This window comes from Odocoileus virginianus, chromosome 10, assembly GCF_023699985.2.
Source record: "Odocoileus virginianus isolate 20LAN1187 ecotype Illinois chromosome 10, Ovbor_1.2, whole genome shotgun sequence".
Taxonomy (NCBI): domain Eukaryota; kingdom Metazoa; phylum Chordata; class Mammalia; order Artiodactyla; family Cervidae; genus Odocoileus; species Odocoileus virginianus.
The window spans coordinates 31,884,709-31,905,277 of record NC_069683.1 but is presented as its reverse complement, the minus strand read 5'-3'; the positions used below and the strand labels follow the sequence as shown (position 1 = coordinate 31,905,277).

The 20,569-nt window shown below is 39.2% G+C and overlaps 1 protein-coding gene across 1 annotated transcript; it reads right to left on the bottom strand.

The window, feature by feature from the left end:
* Positions 1-929: 929 nt before the first annotated feature.
* LOC110151270 (olfactory receptor 5P1-like) lies at positions 930-1,868 on the bottom strand. Its single transcript, XM_020914601.2, has one exon. The coding sequence runs from the start codon at positions 1,866-1,868 to the stop codon at positions 930-932; it is 939 nt and encodes a 312-aa protein (XP_020770260.2).
* Between the last annotated feature and the right edge of the window lie 18,701 nt (positions 1,869-20,569).

The window sequence follows — 20,569 nt, the reverse complement described above, 5'->3', positions numbered from 1 at the left end:
TGTGCCCCAGATGATTCATTTGTAAAATAGAAATAATAGTACTACTTCATAGGATTTTTATGAGAAGTCAACCAGTTAATATCCCAGTGTGCTTAAAATAGGGCCTGGCACATTGTAAGTACAAATTTTTGTTTGAGAGATAAAGAAAAAAATCCAAGGTAGCTACAGGTGCCAATACATAATAGTAATAATTACTATCATTTTACTGATTTTAAAGTGTCTCCCAGTTGGTTTATAAGTATTTAAAATTGAGAGTTAGAAGTGATAACGTTTTCCATACAGCCATTATGAAAAACAGTATAGAGATTCCTCTGAAAATCTCCTCAGTATGGAGGTTGCCATATGATGCAGCAACCCCACTCCTGGGAATATAGCCAAACAAAACTATAATTCAATAAAATAATGCATCCATATATTCATAGCAACACTATTTATAATAGCCAAGACAACAACCTAAATGTTCATTGACATATGAATAGATAATGATGTAGTATATGTACTAAATATATCAATTGTATGTGGAATCTAAAATATGACACAAATGAATGTATTTATGAAACAAAAATAGACTCACAGGCATAGAGAACAAACCTGTGCTTGCCAAGGGGATGGGGAGTGGGAGAGGGAAGGATTGGGAGTTCAGGATTAGCAAGCAGATGCAAACTAGTATATATAGGACCAGTAAATAACAAGGTACTACTGCATAGCCCAGGGAAATATATTCAATATTCTGTGATAAACCATATGGAAAAGAATATGAGAAAGAATATATATATGTATCTATGAATGTCTCTGCTGCACATCAGAAATTAACACATTATAAATCAACTATACTTCAATAAAATTTTAAAGAAGTATTGTGTTTTCAATTTAAACAATTGGTGTGCTACCGGTAAACAAAAATTTATAGGTTATCTGAAATGTTAAGATTAGATCCTAAGAATATATTCTGACACTTGCTTTCTCAGGGACTTCTTTACATCTCTGTTTCTCAGACTGTGGATGAGGGGGTTCAACATGGGGATCAACACTGTGTAGAACAGAGACAGCACTTTGTTCTCATCAATTGAGTAACTGGATTTGGGCATCACATAAATGAAGGTAATCATTCCATAGTAGAGAGTGACTGCGGTGAGGTGAGAGGTGCAGGTGGAGAAGGCCTTGTGTCTCCCTTCAGTGGAGCGCATCTTCAGGATGGTGTTGAGGATGCAGATGTAAGAGACAGTTATGACAGACACCGTGACCACAATGATGGAGCAAGAAGAGATGGAAGGGGTAATTTCAATAGTGGAGACATCTGAGCAGGAAAGTTTCAACAGAGGGAAGAAATCACAGAAAAAGTCATTTATGTGATTTGGTCCACAGAAAGATAGAGTCAATAAACAACTAGCAAATGTCCAAGCGTTCACACACCCACCCAGATAGCAAGACCCAACCAAGATGACACAGACTCTGGAGGACATGTGGGTGGAATAGAGCAGGGGCAAGCAGATGGCCACATAGCGGTCATAGGCCATGGCAGCCAGCAGAAAGCACTCAGTTGTCCCAAATGTGACCCCAGAACAGAGCTGGGCTTCACAGCCAGCAACTGGGAGGGCCAATCTATGTTTCAGAAGTCCTATAATCATCATAGGTGTGATGGATGTGGAAAACCCGATGTCTACAAAAGCCAAGTGACTGAGGAAGAAATACATGGGAGTATGAAGGTGGGAACAGCTTCTTATTAAAATGATTATGCTAATATTGCCTATTAAGGTGATGACATAAATGCCTAGAAATATCACAAAGAAGATGACACAAAGTGTAGGATCTTCTGTTAACCCCAAAAGGATAAACTCTGTCACACTGGTATGGTTTCCAACCTCCATGTCCTCTGGGAATTGTTCCTGTTGAAGGAAATGTGAATGTTCACTTGTTTTATGCTTTCTTTCTACACATTTCCAGTTTTCTTTAGTTGTTCCTGAATTTCTCTGGTTATTCCTTGGAGCCATTCATAGTGTTTACTTCCTCTGCCTGGTCTGTAAATATGATGCTGTAGATGCTGTTTTGATTTTTTGTTTCTTTCCTTTTTACATAAAAAAAAAATGAATCAACCTCACTCTCTGATGGTCTCAATTTTATTCTTTTATTTATCCACCATTTATTTTAAAATACCTCCTTAACTGTGAATCTTAGAACTCTCTTCTGCTATCCAGATGCATAGTTTTAATAATTGATTGGAAGTCTCCAGTTGGAGATCCAAGAAATACCCTAACTCAGCCTCCTCCAGACCAAACTCATCCCTTCCTTGGACCACTTCTCCTGTGTTCTGTATCTGTGGAATGATACCACAATCCACCCAATCTCTTGTATCTGAAATATGCAACTGGTCTTCATCTTATTTCTCACATTGTACCACATCTAATAAAATCCTAATGATTCTATTTACAGTTTTGCTCCCCATTTATTTATCCATTTCCATACTTCCACTGCTAGTGTCCCTGCTTTAGTTGAGACTATGTTCATTTTTCCTCTTTATTTTATTCATCTATTTACCTCTTTGTCTTCATTCTTGTGTCCTTATAATTCACAATATATCTGCCAAAGTGATCTCTTGCTCAAGTAAAAAGGTGATACCGAAGGAATTCTTTTAAGACTTTCATGATTCTCCAGCCTGCAGGAGGAAACCTAACCTCTTTAGCAGAGCACAGTGTACACTTTCTGGTGTACCCCCGGCATAGGACATTTTTCATGTCTCTCAGGATGTTTCCATCCAACACTTGCACTAATCCAAATTCCTGAACTATTTAGAGTCCCCTCCGTGCACGCTGGAGAAGGCAATGGCACCCCACTCCAGGACTCTTGCCTGGAAAATCCCATGGATGGAGGAGCCTGGCAGGCTGCAGTCCATGGGGTCGCTGAGTCGGACACGACTGAGCGACTTCACTTTCACTTTTCACTCTCATGCACTGGAGAAGGAAATGGTAACCCACTCTAGTGTTCTTGCCTGGAGAATCCCAGGGATGGGGGACCCTGGTGGGCTTCCATCTATGGGGTCGCGCAGAGTCGGACACGACTGAAGTGACTCAGCAGCAGCAGTGCACTCCATCGTCTCTGGCCTTTAATTCTTGTTCTCTCGCTTGGATGGCCCTCCAGTCTCTCCCACTGTCATTACGCTGGATGACTTCATTCATCCTTTAGATTCATTTACCTGCAAAGCTTTCTTTGCCTTCTAAGAGACAATCAGAAAACTTTCCTTTGTGTTGATATCACAGTTTGAAGTTGTCTAGATTGCCATTGTTTATTATACCTGCGTTATGGTTTTTGTTGTTGTTTGCATTTTTACATTTTGCTACCGCCAATTAATACACATTCTCCTCAACAATGTTGCATTTTATCCCTGTGTCACAAATAACTAGTGCTTGGGAACAAACTGTGCTAAAGAAAAGCTTGCTAAATGAATTCATGCATGATTTGTACAATATAATGAATATAATGTTGGGAACCAGAAATGAATAAAATTTAGGTTCCTTGTTGAGAGAAACCAAGTCTTGGAGAGAAGAAAGACATTAAACATATGATTAATGTATAGAAAGTCTGTAAGAGTAGTGTAAGTAAAATAACTGCTTGTAATGTTTCTAAACGAAAATAGTATAATTACATTGAGCGTGAACACTTGAACATTCAAAAAAAACATTCCTCTGAAATCTGGCTACCATTATACAAGTTAACTATTACAAACTAATTTATTTCCATGAATTTTTTCTTCTACTATATTTAGACGGGCTTCCCTGATAGCTCAGTTGGTAAAGAATCCGTCTGCAGTGCAGGAGACCCTGGTCGACTCCTGGGTTGGGAAGATCTGCTGGAGAAGGGACAGGCTACCCACTCCAGTATTCTAAGGCTTCCCTTGTGGCTCAGCTGGTAAAGAATCTGCCCACAATGCAGGACACCTGGGTTTGATCCCTGGGTTGGGAAGATGTCCTGGAGAAGGGAAAGGCTACCCACTCCAGTATTCTGGCCTGGAGAATTCCATGGACTGTATATAGTCCATGCAGTCACAAAGAGTTGAACATGACTGAGTGACTTTCACTTCACTTAGATTCCTGGTTTGGGAAGATCCCCTGGAGGAGGGCATGGCAACCCATGCCAGAATTCTTGCCTGGAGAATCCCACGGGCAGAGGAGCCTGGTGTGCTACAGTTCAAAGGGTCTCAAAGAGTTGGATATGACCGAAGCAACTGAGCACACATGCACACAATATATTTTAATACAACTTCTATGATATTGTATATGGAAGTTTAATGTCATTAGTTTTCTTTGCATTTCATGTAAAAAGTGTGTTGTATAGTCACTAAGTTGTGTCTGACACTTTGATGCCCCCGTGGACTGTAGCCTGCCATGTTCCTCTGTGCAAGGAGTTTTCCAGGCAAGAATACTGGAGTGGGTTGTCATTTACTTCTCCAGGGGATCTTCCCAACCCAGGGATCTAAATTGTGTCTCCTGCATTGGCTGGCAGATTCTTTACTAATGAGCCACCAGGGAAACCCATAAAAAGTTTATCACATATAATTCCTCACATAATATTTGAGATCTTCATGATAATGAAGTTACTAGTGACAATGAGTTACTAGAGATAATGATAATGAGTTACTAGCTCTTAATTTAATCACCCACTAATCCAAGCCAGACTTCAGCAATACATGAACTGAGAACTTCCAGATGTTCAAGCTGGTTTTAGAAAAGGAAGAGGAACCAGAGATCAAATTGTCAGCATCCCCTGGATCATCGAAAAAGCAAGAGAGTTCCAGAAAAACATCTATTTCTGCTTTATTGACTATGCCAAAGCCTTTGACTGTGTGGATCACAATTAACTGTGGAAAATTCAAAAAGAGATGGGAATAGCAGACCACCTGACCTGCCTCTTGAGAAACCTGTATGCAGGTCAGGAAGCAACAGTTAGAACTGGACATGGAACAACAGACTGGTTCCAAATAGGGGAAGGAGTACGTCAAGGCTGTATATTGTCACCCAGCTTATTTAACTTGTATGCCGAGTACATCATGAGAAACGCTGAGCTGGAAGAAGCCCAAGCTGAAATCAAGATTGCCGGGAGAAATATCAATAACCTCAGATATGCAGATAACACCACCCTTATGGCAGAAAGTGAAGAGGAACTAAAAAGCTTCTTAATGAAGGTGAAGGAGGAGAGTGAAAAAGTTGGCTTAAAGTTCAACATTCAGAAAACTAAGATCATGGCATCTGGTCCCATCACTTCATGGAAAATAGATTGGGGAAACAGTGGAAACAGTGTCCGAATTGGTTTTTTGGGGCTCCAAAATCACTGCAGATGGTGATTGCAGCCATGAAATTAAAAGACGCTTACTCCTCATGTGAAGACTTGACTCGTTGGGAAAGACCCTGATGCTGGGAAGGATTGGGGGAAGGAGGAGAAGGGGACGACAGAGGATGAGATGGCTGGATGGCATCACTGACTCAATGGACATGGTAGACTCTGGGAGTTGGTGGTGGACAGAGAGACCTGGTGTGCTGCGATTCATGGGGTTGCAAAGAGTCAGACATGACTGAGCGACTGAACTGAACTAATTTTGGACACATAACTAACTGTTCACAACTTTTAACTGTTGTAATCCCACAAATTGGATAAAGCATTGGGAGGATACCTTTACAAAACATACACATTCCTAGATATATAAGGCATAATTCAAAAGCATATTCTGTGCTCTAATTTGTGTATCCCCATAATTTACAATAATGAAAATACTAAATCAACATGCTAAACAATCTTCATTGTTTTGTTGATTTCTTGGCTGTAGTTTCAGTAAAGAGCTTAGTACCTTCTCATGTTTTGCCATGTGTTGTGACAAAGGCAAAGTTATTATGTTTTGAGATAGTCTTGAGAAAACAGAATTAATGATAAATTATAAGAGAATAAACAGAAATTACTACACCCCAATGAAATATTTTCATGGTTACTAAAGATTGAGTGAAAATTATAAAAGTTATATTTATCCAAATGATAATCTTAAATAAATAAATAAATAATATATAAAAAATAAGACATCTCCTTTAGCTTCCTTTAACTTGTGATTTTAAGAGTCATATAACATTGACATTTTCTATTCAGGGTTATTGGTTCTAATTTTCATGGAAAATTTTCTGTTAATAATATTATTTCAATTCTTAAAGCTTGAAATATTTAACACAAATGATAAATATCAGTACAAATGTCTTCAAAATTCTTAATTTCTTAAAAATTTCTGACTTTGGAATAAGAAAGTATTTAGTATTTCAAGTTGTGGAACTCAGTTCTTTGACAGAATGAATTGTGAGGTATAATGAACCAATAGTTGAGAATCTATGGCTCATTAAAGAATGCATTCTGATTGGTCCACATTAAATACATTTAAATTACTCTAGTGACAGGCAAGCTTACTGCCAGGGGTGTTAGCTCTATCATGAAAAATCTGTTTTTAGTTTTACCATTTGATTCTCAATTAGTTTTAATGGCACAAATCATCTCCTTTCAGTATCTAAACACCGATATACTTGAGTAGAGCCAGCACACCTCCACTGCCTTCCATTCTCCAAAATTAACGTTCATAGAATCTCTGTGCATTCCACCTGTGGCATGCTTTTCCCATCCGTCACATTTCTCTTCTTAGCCTCTGAACATACACTCATCTGAGGATTGAGCCAAACATTGAGCAGCATGTGTACTCTTTGCCTTCTGACTCAAGCAGAGTTAAGGAGGGCCAATCCTGCATTCACTGTGCACACAGTGTGAGTTTCAATCTGTGCTGACAGCAGTCATGGATATTGGAGACAGAAAACTCAGATCCTCCCAGTGGCACTTGCACATGACACTTAAATCTCTTTGACTTCCAGTTGTTTTTTTTTTTTTAATTTGTAACATGAGAATAATTGTCCCCATATAGCATCTTTGTTGTGAGCTTAAAAGAAATGACATCTGCAAAGTATTTAAATGTGTTTGGTCATACATTAGAGCTAAGTAACTATTTTTCATTAAGTAAAAGTGAAGAGTGGATAGATTTTCAGTTATTTAAAATATTTATGAGAAGTTTAAGTTTTCTTTCAACCCGTGTTGGAAGATTTTTCACAAATCCAAAAGAAGTCAGGCAGTATAGTACCTGTTGCTTTCTTGGTTCTGGACCATGTCATTCGTAGTTATATGTATAATATAACAACTGATTCTTGCCCTTCCCTTCCTCTCTACTGGCTCCCTATGGGTCTTCCTAGAGCTCAGTGGCGTCCCATTTATGCTTCCCTATCTGGCTCAGGGATTTTGACTCTTCCCAATACTTTCCCTCAACAAATGGATCACATTTGAAGATGATCAGTGGGCATAGGGCTAAGAGCCTCATAAACCTGAATATCAAGTCATTTCTTTCTTATTTCCTTTTCATAGCTACAGTTACACAAGCTTAGCAGTTGCTTTGCCTGCCAAAGACAATCCACACTTCTCTGGGCTCTCCTGGGAAGGTCTTCTTTGGGTGCCCAGAATGACCATTCTATGGTGAAAATCTTTTTTTCCTCTCAATTTCTTTTTTTTTTTTTTAATTTGAGGGTAGTTGTTTACAATATTGTGTGGTTTCTGCTATACAACATCATGAATCAGCCATAGGCATACATATGTACCTTCCCTCTTGAACCTCCCTCCCATCCCTACTCCACCTCACCCCTTACTGAGCTGAGGCCCCTGTATTATACAACAACTTCCCATTAGCAATCTGTTTTACACATGTGGGTGTATATGTTTCAATGCTACTACTCTCTCAATCTGTTCCACCCTCTTCTTCCCTTTGCTGGGTCCACAAGTCTGTTCTCTATGTCTGTGTCTCTATTCCCTGCAGTGCAAATATTGCTGAGGCCACAGTTTCCACAGGGGTCATAAAACAAAGTTGAGTTTCTATTATTTTAATTTTTCATTGAGAAAATAAAAATTTGAATTATTTAAATAAAATCTATGACTACTGCATTCTCCTCTTAGAGCCAGAATTACTTATGCTGAATTCCAAAGAGAATTTTATAAAGCAGATGTTTTCCACTTGTATAGTAGTTGTGCACTGATTATTTGACAGTGTTAACCATTGAATGCACTCCTCAATTTAGGAACATGGTTACATACTTTCTGTGATGATGAGTGTCTTTTGTGTGTTTTGGGAGGAAAAGAAAGGCTCTAATAGAATCCCCTAGGGCTGTTGCCGCTTGCCCCTTTGAGGTAAATTCCTCAGACTATTCTCCAGAAGTGACTTATGGAGCCAGGTATCTCATTAAGGTGGCATAAATGGAACGTCCAGTTCCTAACAAAAGGTATATTTCTGAGGATCCTGATGGAAGCTTTGTCCAGAGACTTGGAGGAAAAACTGCAAAAGGGAAATTTGGTGGGTGATGGGGACCAAGAGTCAGTGTCACCAGGGCTCCAATTTCCTCTCTGTAGACAAAACAGTTTCTTTAATTGAGAACATCAGGTAGAGGGGAAAGCCTTGGAGTAATATGAGTCAGTTAGTAGAAAGTAAGCAGAAGAAAGCAGAGTCCATTATTACTCAAAGTATACTAATAGTCTCTGGGCAGGTGCTGGCTGACAAACTATTTATTGTCAGTCGAGGTCCAAATAAGAACAGAGGTTGTGGGGAACCATTTGTACTCTTTACAGCAATTTGAGAAAGTAACTTTAAGTGTCTTGACTCCAATACTTTTTAAAAATGGGTTTATTCTGTTGTATTTTAGTTTTTATTTACTTATTTTTTGGTTGTTGTTGTTAATAGTCCTCATTCTTCTATTTTCCTAAAAAGTATCGACCCATGAATGCCTGGGGAAAGGTGATCCTTTTTTTAAAATAGCTTGAGAAGAAAACAAGAAAAAACAAAAACAAAATAAAATAGCTTGAGAAACACTAGATGTGGCTTTTGTATCCAGGAGACCTCGGGTCAGTTTGAGGTGGATGAATTGAGTGAAAGTTTTTAACTTCTTTGAGACTCAGTTTTATGATCTGTGAAATGGGGTTTAAAATTCACATTAAAAAAAATTCACATTTTATAGGCTATACTTGAGATTTCGAAGAGTTAACATATAATTATCTAGAAAAGTTACCTAAAGTTATTGTTGTGTCTCAAATATGTGACAAATGGAACAAAACTCCTGGATATGTTACATTTTGCAACTTATTCTATTTTATGCCCGGTCCCAGATACTTCCTCCTTTGAGATTAAAGACATTCCAACTCTGGCACCTCTGGCACCTATCCCTAACTGATCTCCCTGCTGCTCATCCCCTGAGGAACTAGTACCTGCACAACCATCTTTCTCTCCATCTCTGTCTTTGTCATGAGCAATGGCAACTTCTAATCATTTGAATTCTCAACTGACAACTTGATCTCAAATTTCTTTTACTTTCTTGATTCCAATAACTTTTATCCATAGTCTCTTTATGAAACCTATCATATTCATATCATAAATTTCACTAATTTTCTTTTTTGTTCCATAAATTAAGTGTAAATGTGTAATGACCATGTTAAAGCTTAACCAGCCAAAGACCACCAGAAATATACCTATATTGCAACAAAAGCAAGTTTATTGGGTCAGAGCAGCAAGCGTGGTGGTTTAGTTGCTAAGTCGTGTCCGACTCTTTCCAACCCCATGGACTGTAGCCCACCAGGCTCCTCTGTCCATGGGATTCTTCAGGCAAGGGAGTGGGTTGCCATTTCCTTCTCCAGTGATCTTCCCCACTCAGGGATTGAACCTGGGTCTCCTGCACTGCAGGCAGGATGCTTAACCAACTGAGGCATCAGGGAAGTTCAGCAAGGGAGACCTCTCCAAATAATTACCACGTCTCCTGACAATGGAGAGAAGGCACATGCCTTCTGAAAGGTTTGGATTCTTATTGAAGGATATCAAGGAGGGATTAGGTGTTGTGGGCTTCAGTGCTGGACAGGTTGCTGATTCATTGGTAAGATTAAGAGGAGGGACTAATCTGAGGTTTAAAGTTGTCATGAAATGATGACAGTTTAACATTTGAATGTCTTTTGTATTAGATGGGAAGAGCATTTCATGTTTGGGTATATTGTTGATAAGAAAACTAATTACTGAATAATTAGATCATTTTGACGTTGTTAAAATTGCTGCATAAAAGTTGAAGAAACAATGTTTTCTACTAATCTTTTTGCTAGAATATTCTGTCTGTCCTCCCAGCCTGAAGAATGACAGGGATGTTTTTTTCTTTCAGTCCCACAAACTGTGTTTCTCTAGAAAATATTTCAGTCTAGTTCAGTTCAGTCGCTCACTCATGTCTCTTTACGACCCCATGGACTGCAGCATGCCAGACCTCTCTGTTTATCACCAACTCCCAGAGTTTACTCAAACTCATCTCTATTGAGTCGGTGATACCATCTAACCATCTCATCCTCTGTCTTCCCCTTCTTCTCCTGCCTTCAATCTTTCCCAGAATCAGGGTCTTTCCCAATGAGTCAGCTCTTCACATCAGGTGGCCAAAGTATTGGAGTTTCAGCTTCAGCATCAGTCCTTCCAATGAACACCCAAGACTGATCTTTTTAGGAGGAACTGGTTGGATCTCCTTGCAGTCCAGGGGACTCTCAAGACTCTTCTCCAACACCACAGTTCAAAAGCATCAATTTTTCGGCGCTCAGCTTTCTTCACAGTCCAACTCTCACATCCATACATGACCACTGGAAAAACCATAGCCTTGACTAGACAGACCTTTACTGGCAATGTAATGTCTCTGCTTTTTAATATGCTGTCTAGGTTGGTCATAACTTTCCTTCCAAGGAGTAAGCGACTTTTAAGTTCATGGCTGCAGTCAGCATCTGCAGTGATTTTGGAGCCCAGAAAAATAAAGTCAGCCACTGTTTCCACTGTTTCCCCATCTATTTGCCATGAAGTGATGGGACCAGATGCCATGATCTTATTTTCCAGAATGTTGAGCTTTAAGCCAACTTTTTCACTTTCCTCTTTCACTTTCATCAAGAGGCTCTTTAGTTCTTTACTTTCTGCCATGAGGGTGGTGTCATTGCATATCTGAGGTTGTTGATATTTCTCCCAGCAATCTTGATTCTAGCTTATGCTTCCTCCAGCCAGCATTTCTCATGATGTACTCTGCATATAAGTTAAATAAGCAGGGTCACAATATACAGCCTTGATGTACTCCTTTTCCTATTTGGAACCAGTCTGTTGTTCTATGTCCAGTTCTAACTGTTGCTTCCTGGCCTGCATACAGATTTCTCAAGAGACAGGTCAGGTGGTCTGGTATTCCCATCTCTTTCAGAATTTTTCACAGTTTATTGTGATCCACACAGTCAAAGCCTTTGGCATAGTCAATAAAGCAGAAATAGATGTTTTCTGGCATTCTCTTGCTTTTTCCATGATCCAACGGATGTTGGCAATCTGATCTTTGATTCCTCTGGCTGTTCTGAATCCAACTTGAACATCTGGAAGCTCACGGTTCATGTACGGTTGAAGTCTGGCTTGGAGAATTTGGAGCATTACTTTGCTAGCGTGTGAGATGAGTGCAATTGTGTGGTAGTTTGAGCATTCTTTGGCATTGCCTTTCTTAGGAATTGGAATGAAAACTGATGTTTTCCAGTCCTGTGGCCACTGCTGAGTTTTCCAAATTTACTGGCATATTGAGTGTAGCACTTTCACAGCATCATCTTTTAGGATTGAAATAGCTCAACTGAAATACCATCACCTCCACTAGCTTTGTTCATAGTGATGCTTCCTAAGGCCCAGTTGACTTCACCTTCCAAGATGTCTGGCTCTAGGTGAGTGATCACACCATGATGATTTTCTGGGTTGTGAAGATCTTTTTTGTACAGTTCTGTGTATTTTTGCCACCTCTTCTTAATACCTTCTGATTCTGTTAGGTCCATACCATTTCTTTCTTTTTTGAGCCCATCTTTGCATGAAATGTTCCCTTGGTATCTTCAATTTTCTGGAAGAGATCTCTAGTCTTTCTCATTCTATTGTTTACCTCTTTCTTTGCATTGATCACTGGGGAAGGCTTTCTTATCTCTCCTGGCTATTCTTTGGAACTCTGTATTCAAATGGGAATGTCTTTCCTTTTCTCCTTTGCTTCTGCCTTCTCTTCTTTGCACAGCTATTTGTAAGACCTTCTCTGGCAGCCGTTTTGCTTTTTTGCATTTCTTTTTCTTGTGGATGTTCTTGATCCCTGTCTCCTGTACAATGTCACAAACCTCCATCCACATTTCATCAGGCACTCTGTCTATCAGATCTAGTCCCTTAAATCTATTTCTCACTTCCACTGTATAATTGTTAGGGATTTGACTTAGGTCATACCTGAATGGTCTAGTGGTTTTCCCTACTTTCTTTAAGTCTGTATTTGATTTAAGTCTGAAAATATTTGCCTCTCATTTACTAAATTTCAATTCAGTTCAGTCGCTCAGTCATGTCCAACTCTTTGCGACCCACGGATATGGGTTTGGGTGGACTTTGGGAGTTGGTGATGGACAGGGAGGCCTGGTGTGCTGCAGTTCGGACACGACTGAGCAACTGAACTGGACTGCAGCACACCAGTCTTCCCTGTCCATCACCAACTCCTGGAGCCTGCTTAAACTCATGCCCTTTTAGTTGGTGATGCCATCCAACTAAATTACTAAATTTATTGATATAAATTTTTCATAATATCTGTTTTTAACCATTTTAATATGTTGGCAGAATGTGTTTCTATACCCCTCTTTGCATGTATTATTTGGATAATTAATATTTTACCTTTTCCTTAATAGTCCTATGGATTTTTCAATTTTATTAATCTTTTCAATGAATCAAATTATAAATATATTTTCTCTATGGGACATGTTTTCTATTTCTTTGATTTATATTGTTTATCCATTATTCATATGTTTTTTGGCCATGTTGTGTGGCTTGTGTATCTAACTTTCCCCACTAGGGACTGAACCCGTGACCCCAGCAGTGGAAACATGGGTTTTAACCACTGGGCCATCAGGGAATTCTATATGCTTTTTTCTTGTTTATTTGCTGTTCCTTTTCAAGCTTCCTGAGATGGAAGCTTACATTTCTGGTTTCAGTCTTTCCTTAAGGTTCGTTTTCATCTGTATCTTGAGTATAGACAATATGTCCCCTCTCTTATCTGTAATTTGTCAGCAAGTTTGAATGATGTGATGGCTATTTTGAAGGACAGGTTATAGAATCTGGACAGTGTTACAGTTCTCTCAAACATAGTCATTGCATGAAAGTAACACCTTTATCTGTTTAGTCAGTGATGCACATTTTCTAGGATTTTCTAGGTTTTGGCAATTAGGAATAAAGCTTCTCTAAATACCTCTATGTAGGTCATTGTGTAGTAGCATGTTTTCATTTCTCTTTGACAAAGTTTAGGATTGTAATTGCTGTGTGTTATGGTTAGTATATGTTTATAAGATACTGCAAAACCTGTTTTTTTCAAAATGACTGTATCATTTGCATTCCTACTAGCTTTGCATTTAAGTTTTACTTGCTCTGGGTCCTTTCCAGGATTGCTATTATCAGTTAAAAAAAAAAAAAGCTATTCTAATGTGTGCTTAGCATTAAATCTTTCAATTTAATTTGCACATCCCTTTTGACTGATTGTATTAGGAATCAGTTTCAAGTTCTTCTTAGCTCTACTTTTCTGTTGATGGTCAGTTTGTTTTCATTTCTTGACTAGTGGAGTAATGCTGCAATAAACATAGGAGTGCAGATGTCTCTTCAAACTCCTCTTTTCATATATACCTCAAAGTGGAATTGCTGAATCATATACAGTTCTAATTTTAAATAGTTTTTTATACCATGTGCATTTCAACTAGCAGTGTACAAAGATCTCCTTATCTGCATATTCTTGCCAACACTTGCTATCTCTTATCTTGTTGATAGCCATTCTAAGAGGTGTGAGATAATATCTCATTGTGGTTTTGATTTGCATTACCTTGGTAATTAGCAAAGAGCATGTTTCATGTTATTGTTGGTCATCTGGATGTCTTATTTTCTTTCCTTTAAAGATTTTACTTTTAACTTTATTATTTTTTATTAAAGTATGGTTGATTTATCATATTGATTAATTTTAGAACAGCATGGTGATTCAGTATTTTCATAGATTATATTTCACTTGAAGTTATAAAATCTTGACTGTATTTTCCATGCTGTAAAATATATCCTTATAGCTTATTTATTTATTTATTTTAAAAACTTATTTCTGTATTTGCTTTTGCTCTGCTGAGTCTTTGGTGCTGTGCATGGGCTTTCTCTAGTTGCGGTGAGCAGGGGCCACTCTTCATTGTGGTGGCTTCTCTTGTTGCAGAGCATGGGCTCTAGGGCCTGCAGGCTTCAGTAGTTGTGGTCAAGGGCTTAGATGCTCCACAGTATGTTGGATCTTCCTGCGCCAGGGATTGAACCCATGTCCCCTGCACTGGCAGCCAGATTCTTAAGCACTAAACACCAGAGAAGTCTCACTTATTTATTTTATACATAGTAGTTTGTGCCTCTAACCCCCTACTGCTATATTGCCCTTCTACCCTTCCAAACTCCCACTGATAACCATTATTTTATTGTCTATGAGTTTGTTTCTGCTTTGTTATATTCACTTGTGTATTTTTTAACATATTATTATTTAAAATTTTTATTTATAAAATAAATTTTTATTTAAAAATTTTATTTATTTTTGGCTGCACTGGGTGTTTGTTGCTGCATGCATGCTCTCTCTAGTTGTGGTGTGCAGGCTTCCCACTGTGGAGCTTGGACTCTAGGATGTGCTGGCTTCAGTAGTCATGGTGCATGGGAACAGTAGTTGAAGCTTATGGGCTATAGCGTCTGGGCTCCATGCTTGTGGCACACAGGTTTAGTTGCCCCACAAAGTGTAGAATCTTCCTGGACCAGGGATCAAACCCATGTCCTCTGTATTGGCAAGTGGATTTCTAACCACTGGATCACCCGAGAAGCCCTATTATATTTCTTTTTTAAGTGAAAGCAGGTTTATTGAGAGAGATACACACTAAATAGGCAGAATGTGGTACGTCTCAAAAGATGAAAGTGGCCTACTTTATTTTTTAGATTCCATGTATAAGTGATAACACACAGTATTTGTCTTTCTCTGCCTTATTTCAATAAACGTAATACCCTCTAGGTCAACCCATGTTGTTACAAATGAAAGAATTCCATCTCTTTTTCTGACTGGGTAATTTTTCATAATGTATATGTATATGTGTGTGTATGTGTGTATATATACACACACATATACATATATATATTATTAATGTTTTGAACTCTTTCTGATAAATTATCTCTGTTTCATTAGTGGTTTTTTTTTCTCTCTGTTTGGTACAAATTCCTCTGTCTTCTCATTTGCTTAATTTCTCTGTCTCTATGAAATTAGGTGCAAAAGTTAGCTATTCCTGGTCTTGAAGGGTTGCCCTTGTGTGGGAGTGTCCTTACATAATCTGTGTGTAACCAGTAGCTTTGGTGTGAGAGCTGAATCTGGAGTGGGCACATGTTGTATCTTCCCTCAGAAGGTGCTGGCAGCTCCCACCATGGTGGGATGTCGGGCTTGGAGATGCAGGGGCTAGTGTTAGAGGAATACATGAGGAGTGATGTCTCCTATCCTCAGTGGCTGTCACTATGCTACTGGAGGCAGGGTCAACTCCCAAGGTAGTTATGGCTGCCGTAGCTCCTTTCAGATGGTGCTCTGATCTGAGCCAGCTCCATCCTCCCTGACAGCACCCTAGTGTGGAACTGTGCTGGAGCTAGGGGTGGTGGGGCAGACATTTAGCATGGACCCGGTGCTGAGGTGTTTGCTGGAAACCACTCACACTCCCAGGCAGTTTCAGTCTGCTTCTTCTGCCTTGTTCCCAGGAAGAGGCAATGGTGGGTGTGTTCTCCATGAACTGATTTTAGGTTTTGTACAGCCTTCCTGCAAGTCCCATGGTTTTCCAAGCAGCTAAGGAAACTTGTCTTTCCAGTGTCAGAGCCCAGGCCTGGGTTGCTTAATATATGGCTCAAACTGCTCACTCCCCAGGGAGGATGTGCAATCCTCTCGTCTTCTGTGTTCACTCCAAGGTAGACAGGTCCCACCCTGATTACTTCCTTTTCTGCCCTACCTGAACCTATGTGGATCTATCTTCACAGCCCTAGTTCTACAAGAGTCTTTCTGCTGGTCCCCAGCTTGTTTTCAAGCAGTCTTACTCTACATGTGGATGTATTTTTTATGTATTTAGGGCAAAGGTACGCTCAGCCTGCTCCTCCTCCTCCATTTTGATCTATACTTTTTTGATTCCTAATTTATATTAATTTCTCTCACCCCAATTTTTTCTGTGAGCTATCAAATTTCTATATTTGGCAATAATAGGCATCTTAAATGTAATGGGGCCAAAAAGGAAATATTCTTATATCCACATAAACTACAAAAAATTAACTTCCCATCTCATAGCACATTAAATAAAAACATGTAATTTCTCTGCCATTCTCCCCATAAGAGATGCAGCCTTATTTCCTTTTAATCTGGACTGACCTTCATGGTATACTATGCATATAGAATATGAAAGTGAAAGTGAAAGTTGCTCAGTTGTGTCTGATTCTTTGTGACCCCATGGACTATACAGTCCACGGAATTTTCCAGGCCAGGATACTGGAGTAGGTAGCCCTTCCCTTTTCCAGGACATCTTCCCAACTCAGGGATCGAACCCAAGTCTCCCGCATTGCAGGCAGATTCTTTATCAGCTGAGCCACAAGGGAAGCCCAAGAATATTGGAGTGGGTAGCCTATCCCTTCTCCAGGGGATCTTCCTGACCCGGGAATCAAATCGGGGTCTCCTGCATTGCAGGCGGATTATTTACCAACTGGGCTAGTGACAATAATAATCTGAGAATGTTGAATCTTGGTGATAGGAAGCTTTGAAGCCTTTGCCTGGGTATTCTGGAAGATTTCTTCATGGAGCTTTGAGAGGTCAGAAAGATATTTGACTACCTCCATGAATATCACTTGAGAGAGAAATAGAGAGGAAGAGGTGACTAAACCAAACCTTCAAACTCCCCCACATTTGGCACCAGGCATGTGAATGAAACCATCTTAGGTTCTCCAGACTAGGCCAGCTGTCAGCTGACCATGACCGAGCAATCTCAGTAAAACTGGGAGGCACAGATGTATCACCCCTGGAATCTCACGGCCAAGACTCACAGCCAAGCCTTGCCTCGATTCCTGACTCATGACATCCTAAGATATAGTGAAATAGGTGTTACTTTAAACACTAAGGTTTAGAGTAGTTTGTTATGCAGTGTAGAATGGCTTATCACAACTTGACACCTGATCTGGAGATCTTGCTATAACAGAAGCTGAGTTCATATGGCATGACTTTGAGACTCCATGGTGGGATGAAGTAGAACCAACCTTGAGGAGACTTTTCTCAATATCTGAAATATTCTTATAAGGTGGAGAGGGCATGTAGAATAGTAGGAAATACTTTTAAAAGCTAAAGAAAAGAAGACACTTGCCAGGCAGTGGTGGGATGTTTGTCAGTATTGTCACCAGGCATGAAATAGAAAATATAAAGCGTACCTAATATGCTCTTGGGTTTGGTTGGGAAGGTTTCCGAGAAAAATGTTAAAAGTACTGTCTAGTGTCTGATAGCTGTTTAAGCTAATGTATAAGAAGAGATGTATGAACTTATGGAAAGGACTTGTTTGATTGATTCTTGAGAAAAAATTAGAAAATAAATAAGAAAGCCATACTTTGCGTGGTTTGTAAATAAGGCTGCTTCTCATCCCCAATACCTTCTGGAGAAAAGATTCTCAAGATAAGAAATGGCTCCAGATCAAAGGTCAAATCTAGATTGGAGTGGTACTTTTCCATGTCAAAATCTCAGAAAGATTTACAAAAGTCTCAGTTATACAAAAGTCATTCTAAGAATCTTAATGGCATATCTCATACACCGTCTCTTTCTAAAATATGAGACTTTTAAAATCTTAAGGGAACTTCCTCATAGCAGTCTCACAAAATTGCAGAGGATGAATTATTTGGAAGAGAATTATAAGAGTGGATTTGTCTAATTGAATGAATTATAATTTGATACACTGAAAGCCATCTAAGTATTTTTAAAAACAATTTTCTTGAGATATAACTCAGATACCAACAATTAAACGATTTAAAGAATACAAGTGAATAGTTTATAGAATATTCACAGATATATGCAATGATCACAATGGTCAATTTTAGAACAGTTTCATCACCTGATAAAGAAATCCTACATCCTTTAGAAACACCCCACACACCCCATTTCTAGAATCTAAACTAGCTTTAATGATTTGTTTACAAATAGATGACAGTGTAAATAATATCGTGGGTCTCCTGAGGCTTGGTCATAGGAAACACCGCACCTTCCTTTTTGTTCTCTTGGGACACTTGCTAGAGTCCTGAGACACCATGTGAGAAATTCAGCTACTCTGCTGATAAGACTGTAGAGAAAGAGTCTAAGAGTTACGGAGAATGAGATGCTTTTAAGCCATCTGGCCAAGATGCCAAGCATCTGAGTGAAGCTACTTGGACTCTTGAGACATGACCAGACGCCACCTGAATATCACCTAGTGACCCTTACTAATGCATGTGGGACAGGTGAAGTGACTCAAAATATAGTACAATAAAATGGCTTTGAGTGACTTGTCTTGCAGTCAGAGATGACTTACATATTACTTTTCTTCAGCTAATATATGATACACCATTCACATTCACCGGACAGTCTAAACCCCCAAACTCCAGAGTTCTTCTTAACTCCTTTTAATTTTAACCTCTCACACTAATACATCAGCAAGACCTTTTTGATTCTTTATCTAAGTGAAAGTGAAAGTGAGAATTGCTCAGTGGTGTTCAACTCTTTGCTACCTCATGGACTATACTCCATGGAATTCTCCAGGCCAGAATACTGGAGTGGGTAGCCTGTCCCTTCTCCAGGGGATCTTCCCGACCCAGGAATCAAACCGGAGTCTCCTGCATTGCAGGCAGAAACATACAGTTTAGGTAAAGAGGGCTTCCCTTGTGGCTCAGCTGGTAAAGAATTCGGCTGCAATGCGGGAGACCTGGGTTCAATCCAGGGGTTGGGAAGATCTCCTGAAAAAGGGAAAGGTTACCCACTCCAGTATTCTAGCCTGGAGAATTCCATGGACTGGATAATCCATGGGGTCACAAAGAGTCGGACATGACTGAGTGAGTTTCACTTTCTGCTCATGCAGTGTTGTTCTTCACAGAAACTATATTGAATAGGTGAATTCCTCTCCAGCAACACTGCAACCACCCTAGCACAATGCAGCAGCATCTCAGACCTTAATTAATAACTTCATTGCTTCCTGTTCCCCTTCTCCCTCTTATGATTAACAAGAATGATCTTTTAAAAATATTCACATTGGGACTATTTTAAAAACATTTAATGGCTTTCCATTCCTTATTTTATAGTGAAATTCAAATATTTTTCCATGGTCAATGGAGCACCGCATGATTGACCTTTCTGTTTATTTCTCTCCTCCTGATTTGCCACGGCCTCTTTATTTCTTGAGCTTCTCAGAATCTTTGCACATGCTGTTTTCTGTCTGCAGCTTTCTCTCCAGTCTCCTTGTCAATGGGTCTTTCTTAGCTTTCAACATTCTACTCGACTGTCCCCTCCTCCAAGTGGCCTTCCCTATCATACTCACTAAGGATTCAACACCCATACCAGCAGTTACCTTTTATAAGTCATATCAACCCAATTGATTTGTGTCTTCTACCCACTAATGTATTCTACATTTATAATGTTTATTTAATCCCGACTGTCTCTGCCACTAAAATCTAAACTACATGAGAACTCTGCTCTATTACACATTATATCTCTGTTCAATTTATCAAATTATCTTCAATGTTTACTCAGTTTTTAGAGTAAAATAAGAGCTCAACTAGTGTTTTTGAAATAAATGAATAAATGACTATCCCATGTGCTGTGCTGTGCTTTGTCACTTAGTCATGTCCAACTCTTTGTGACTCCATGGACTGTAACCCACCAGGCTTCTCTGTCCATGAGGATTCTCCAGGCAAGAATACTGGAGTGGGTAGCCTATTCCTTCTCCAAGAAATCTTCCCAACCCAGGAATCAAATTGAGGTCTCCTGCATTGCAGGCAGATTCTTTACCAGCTGAGCTACCAGGGAAGTCTGACTATCCCATATCTACATGTAAAATAACCAAAAAGCCTTGATTAAATGTTCATCCTCTAGTTGAAGGTCACAGTGGCAGGGAATTTGCAATGTTTGAGGCTGCTTCCTTAACTTTTCCCTAGAATTACCATAATAAATATGCCAAGAGATATCTATAAATATTAATAAATCTGAAAATGTTTGTCACATAATTCCCGATTAGCAATGCTCACATGATAACTCAGGTAAAATACAAAAGACCTATGAACACGCTGACCTCTGAATTATGGGTCCAAAATGCCCAGAGGGAAGCGAGTCTTGTATTCAGGACTAGAGAGTTCACATAATTAAAGCTCCAGAAGTCATGTGAGTCAGTATGCACTTAGGATTTTTACAGGACA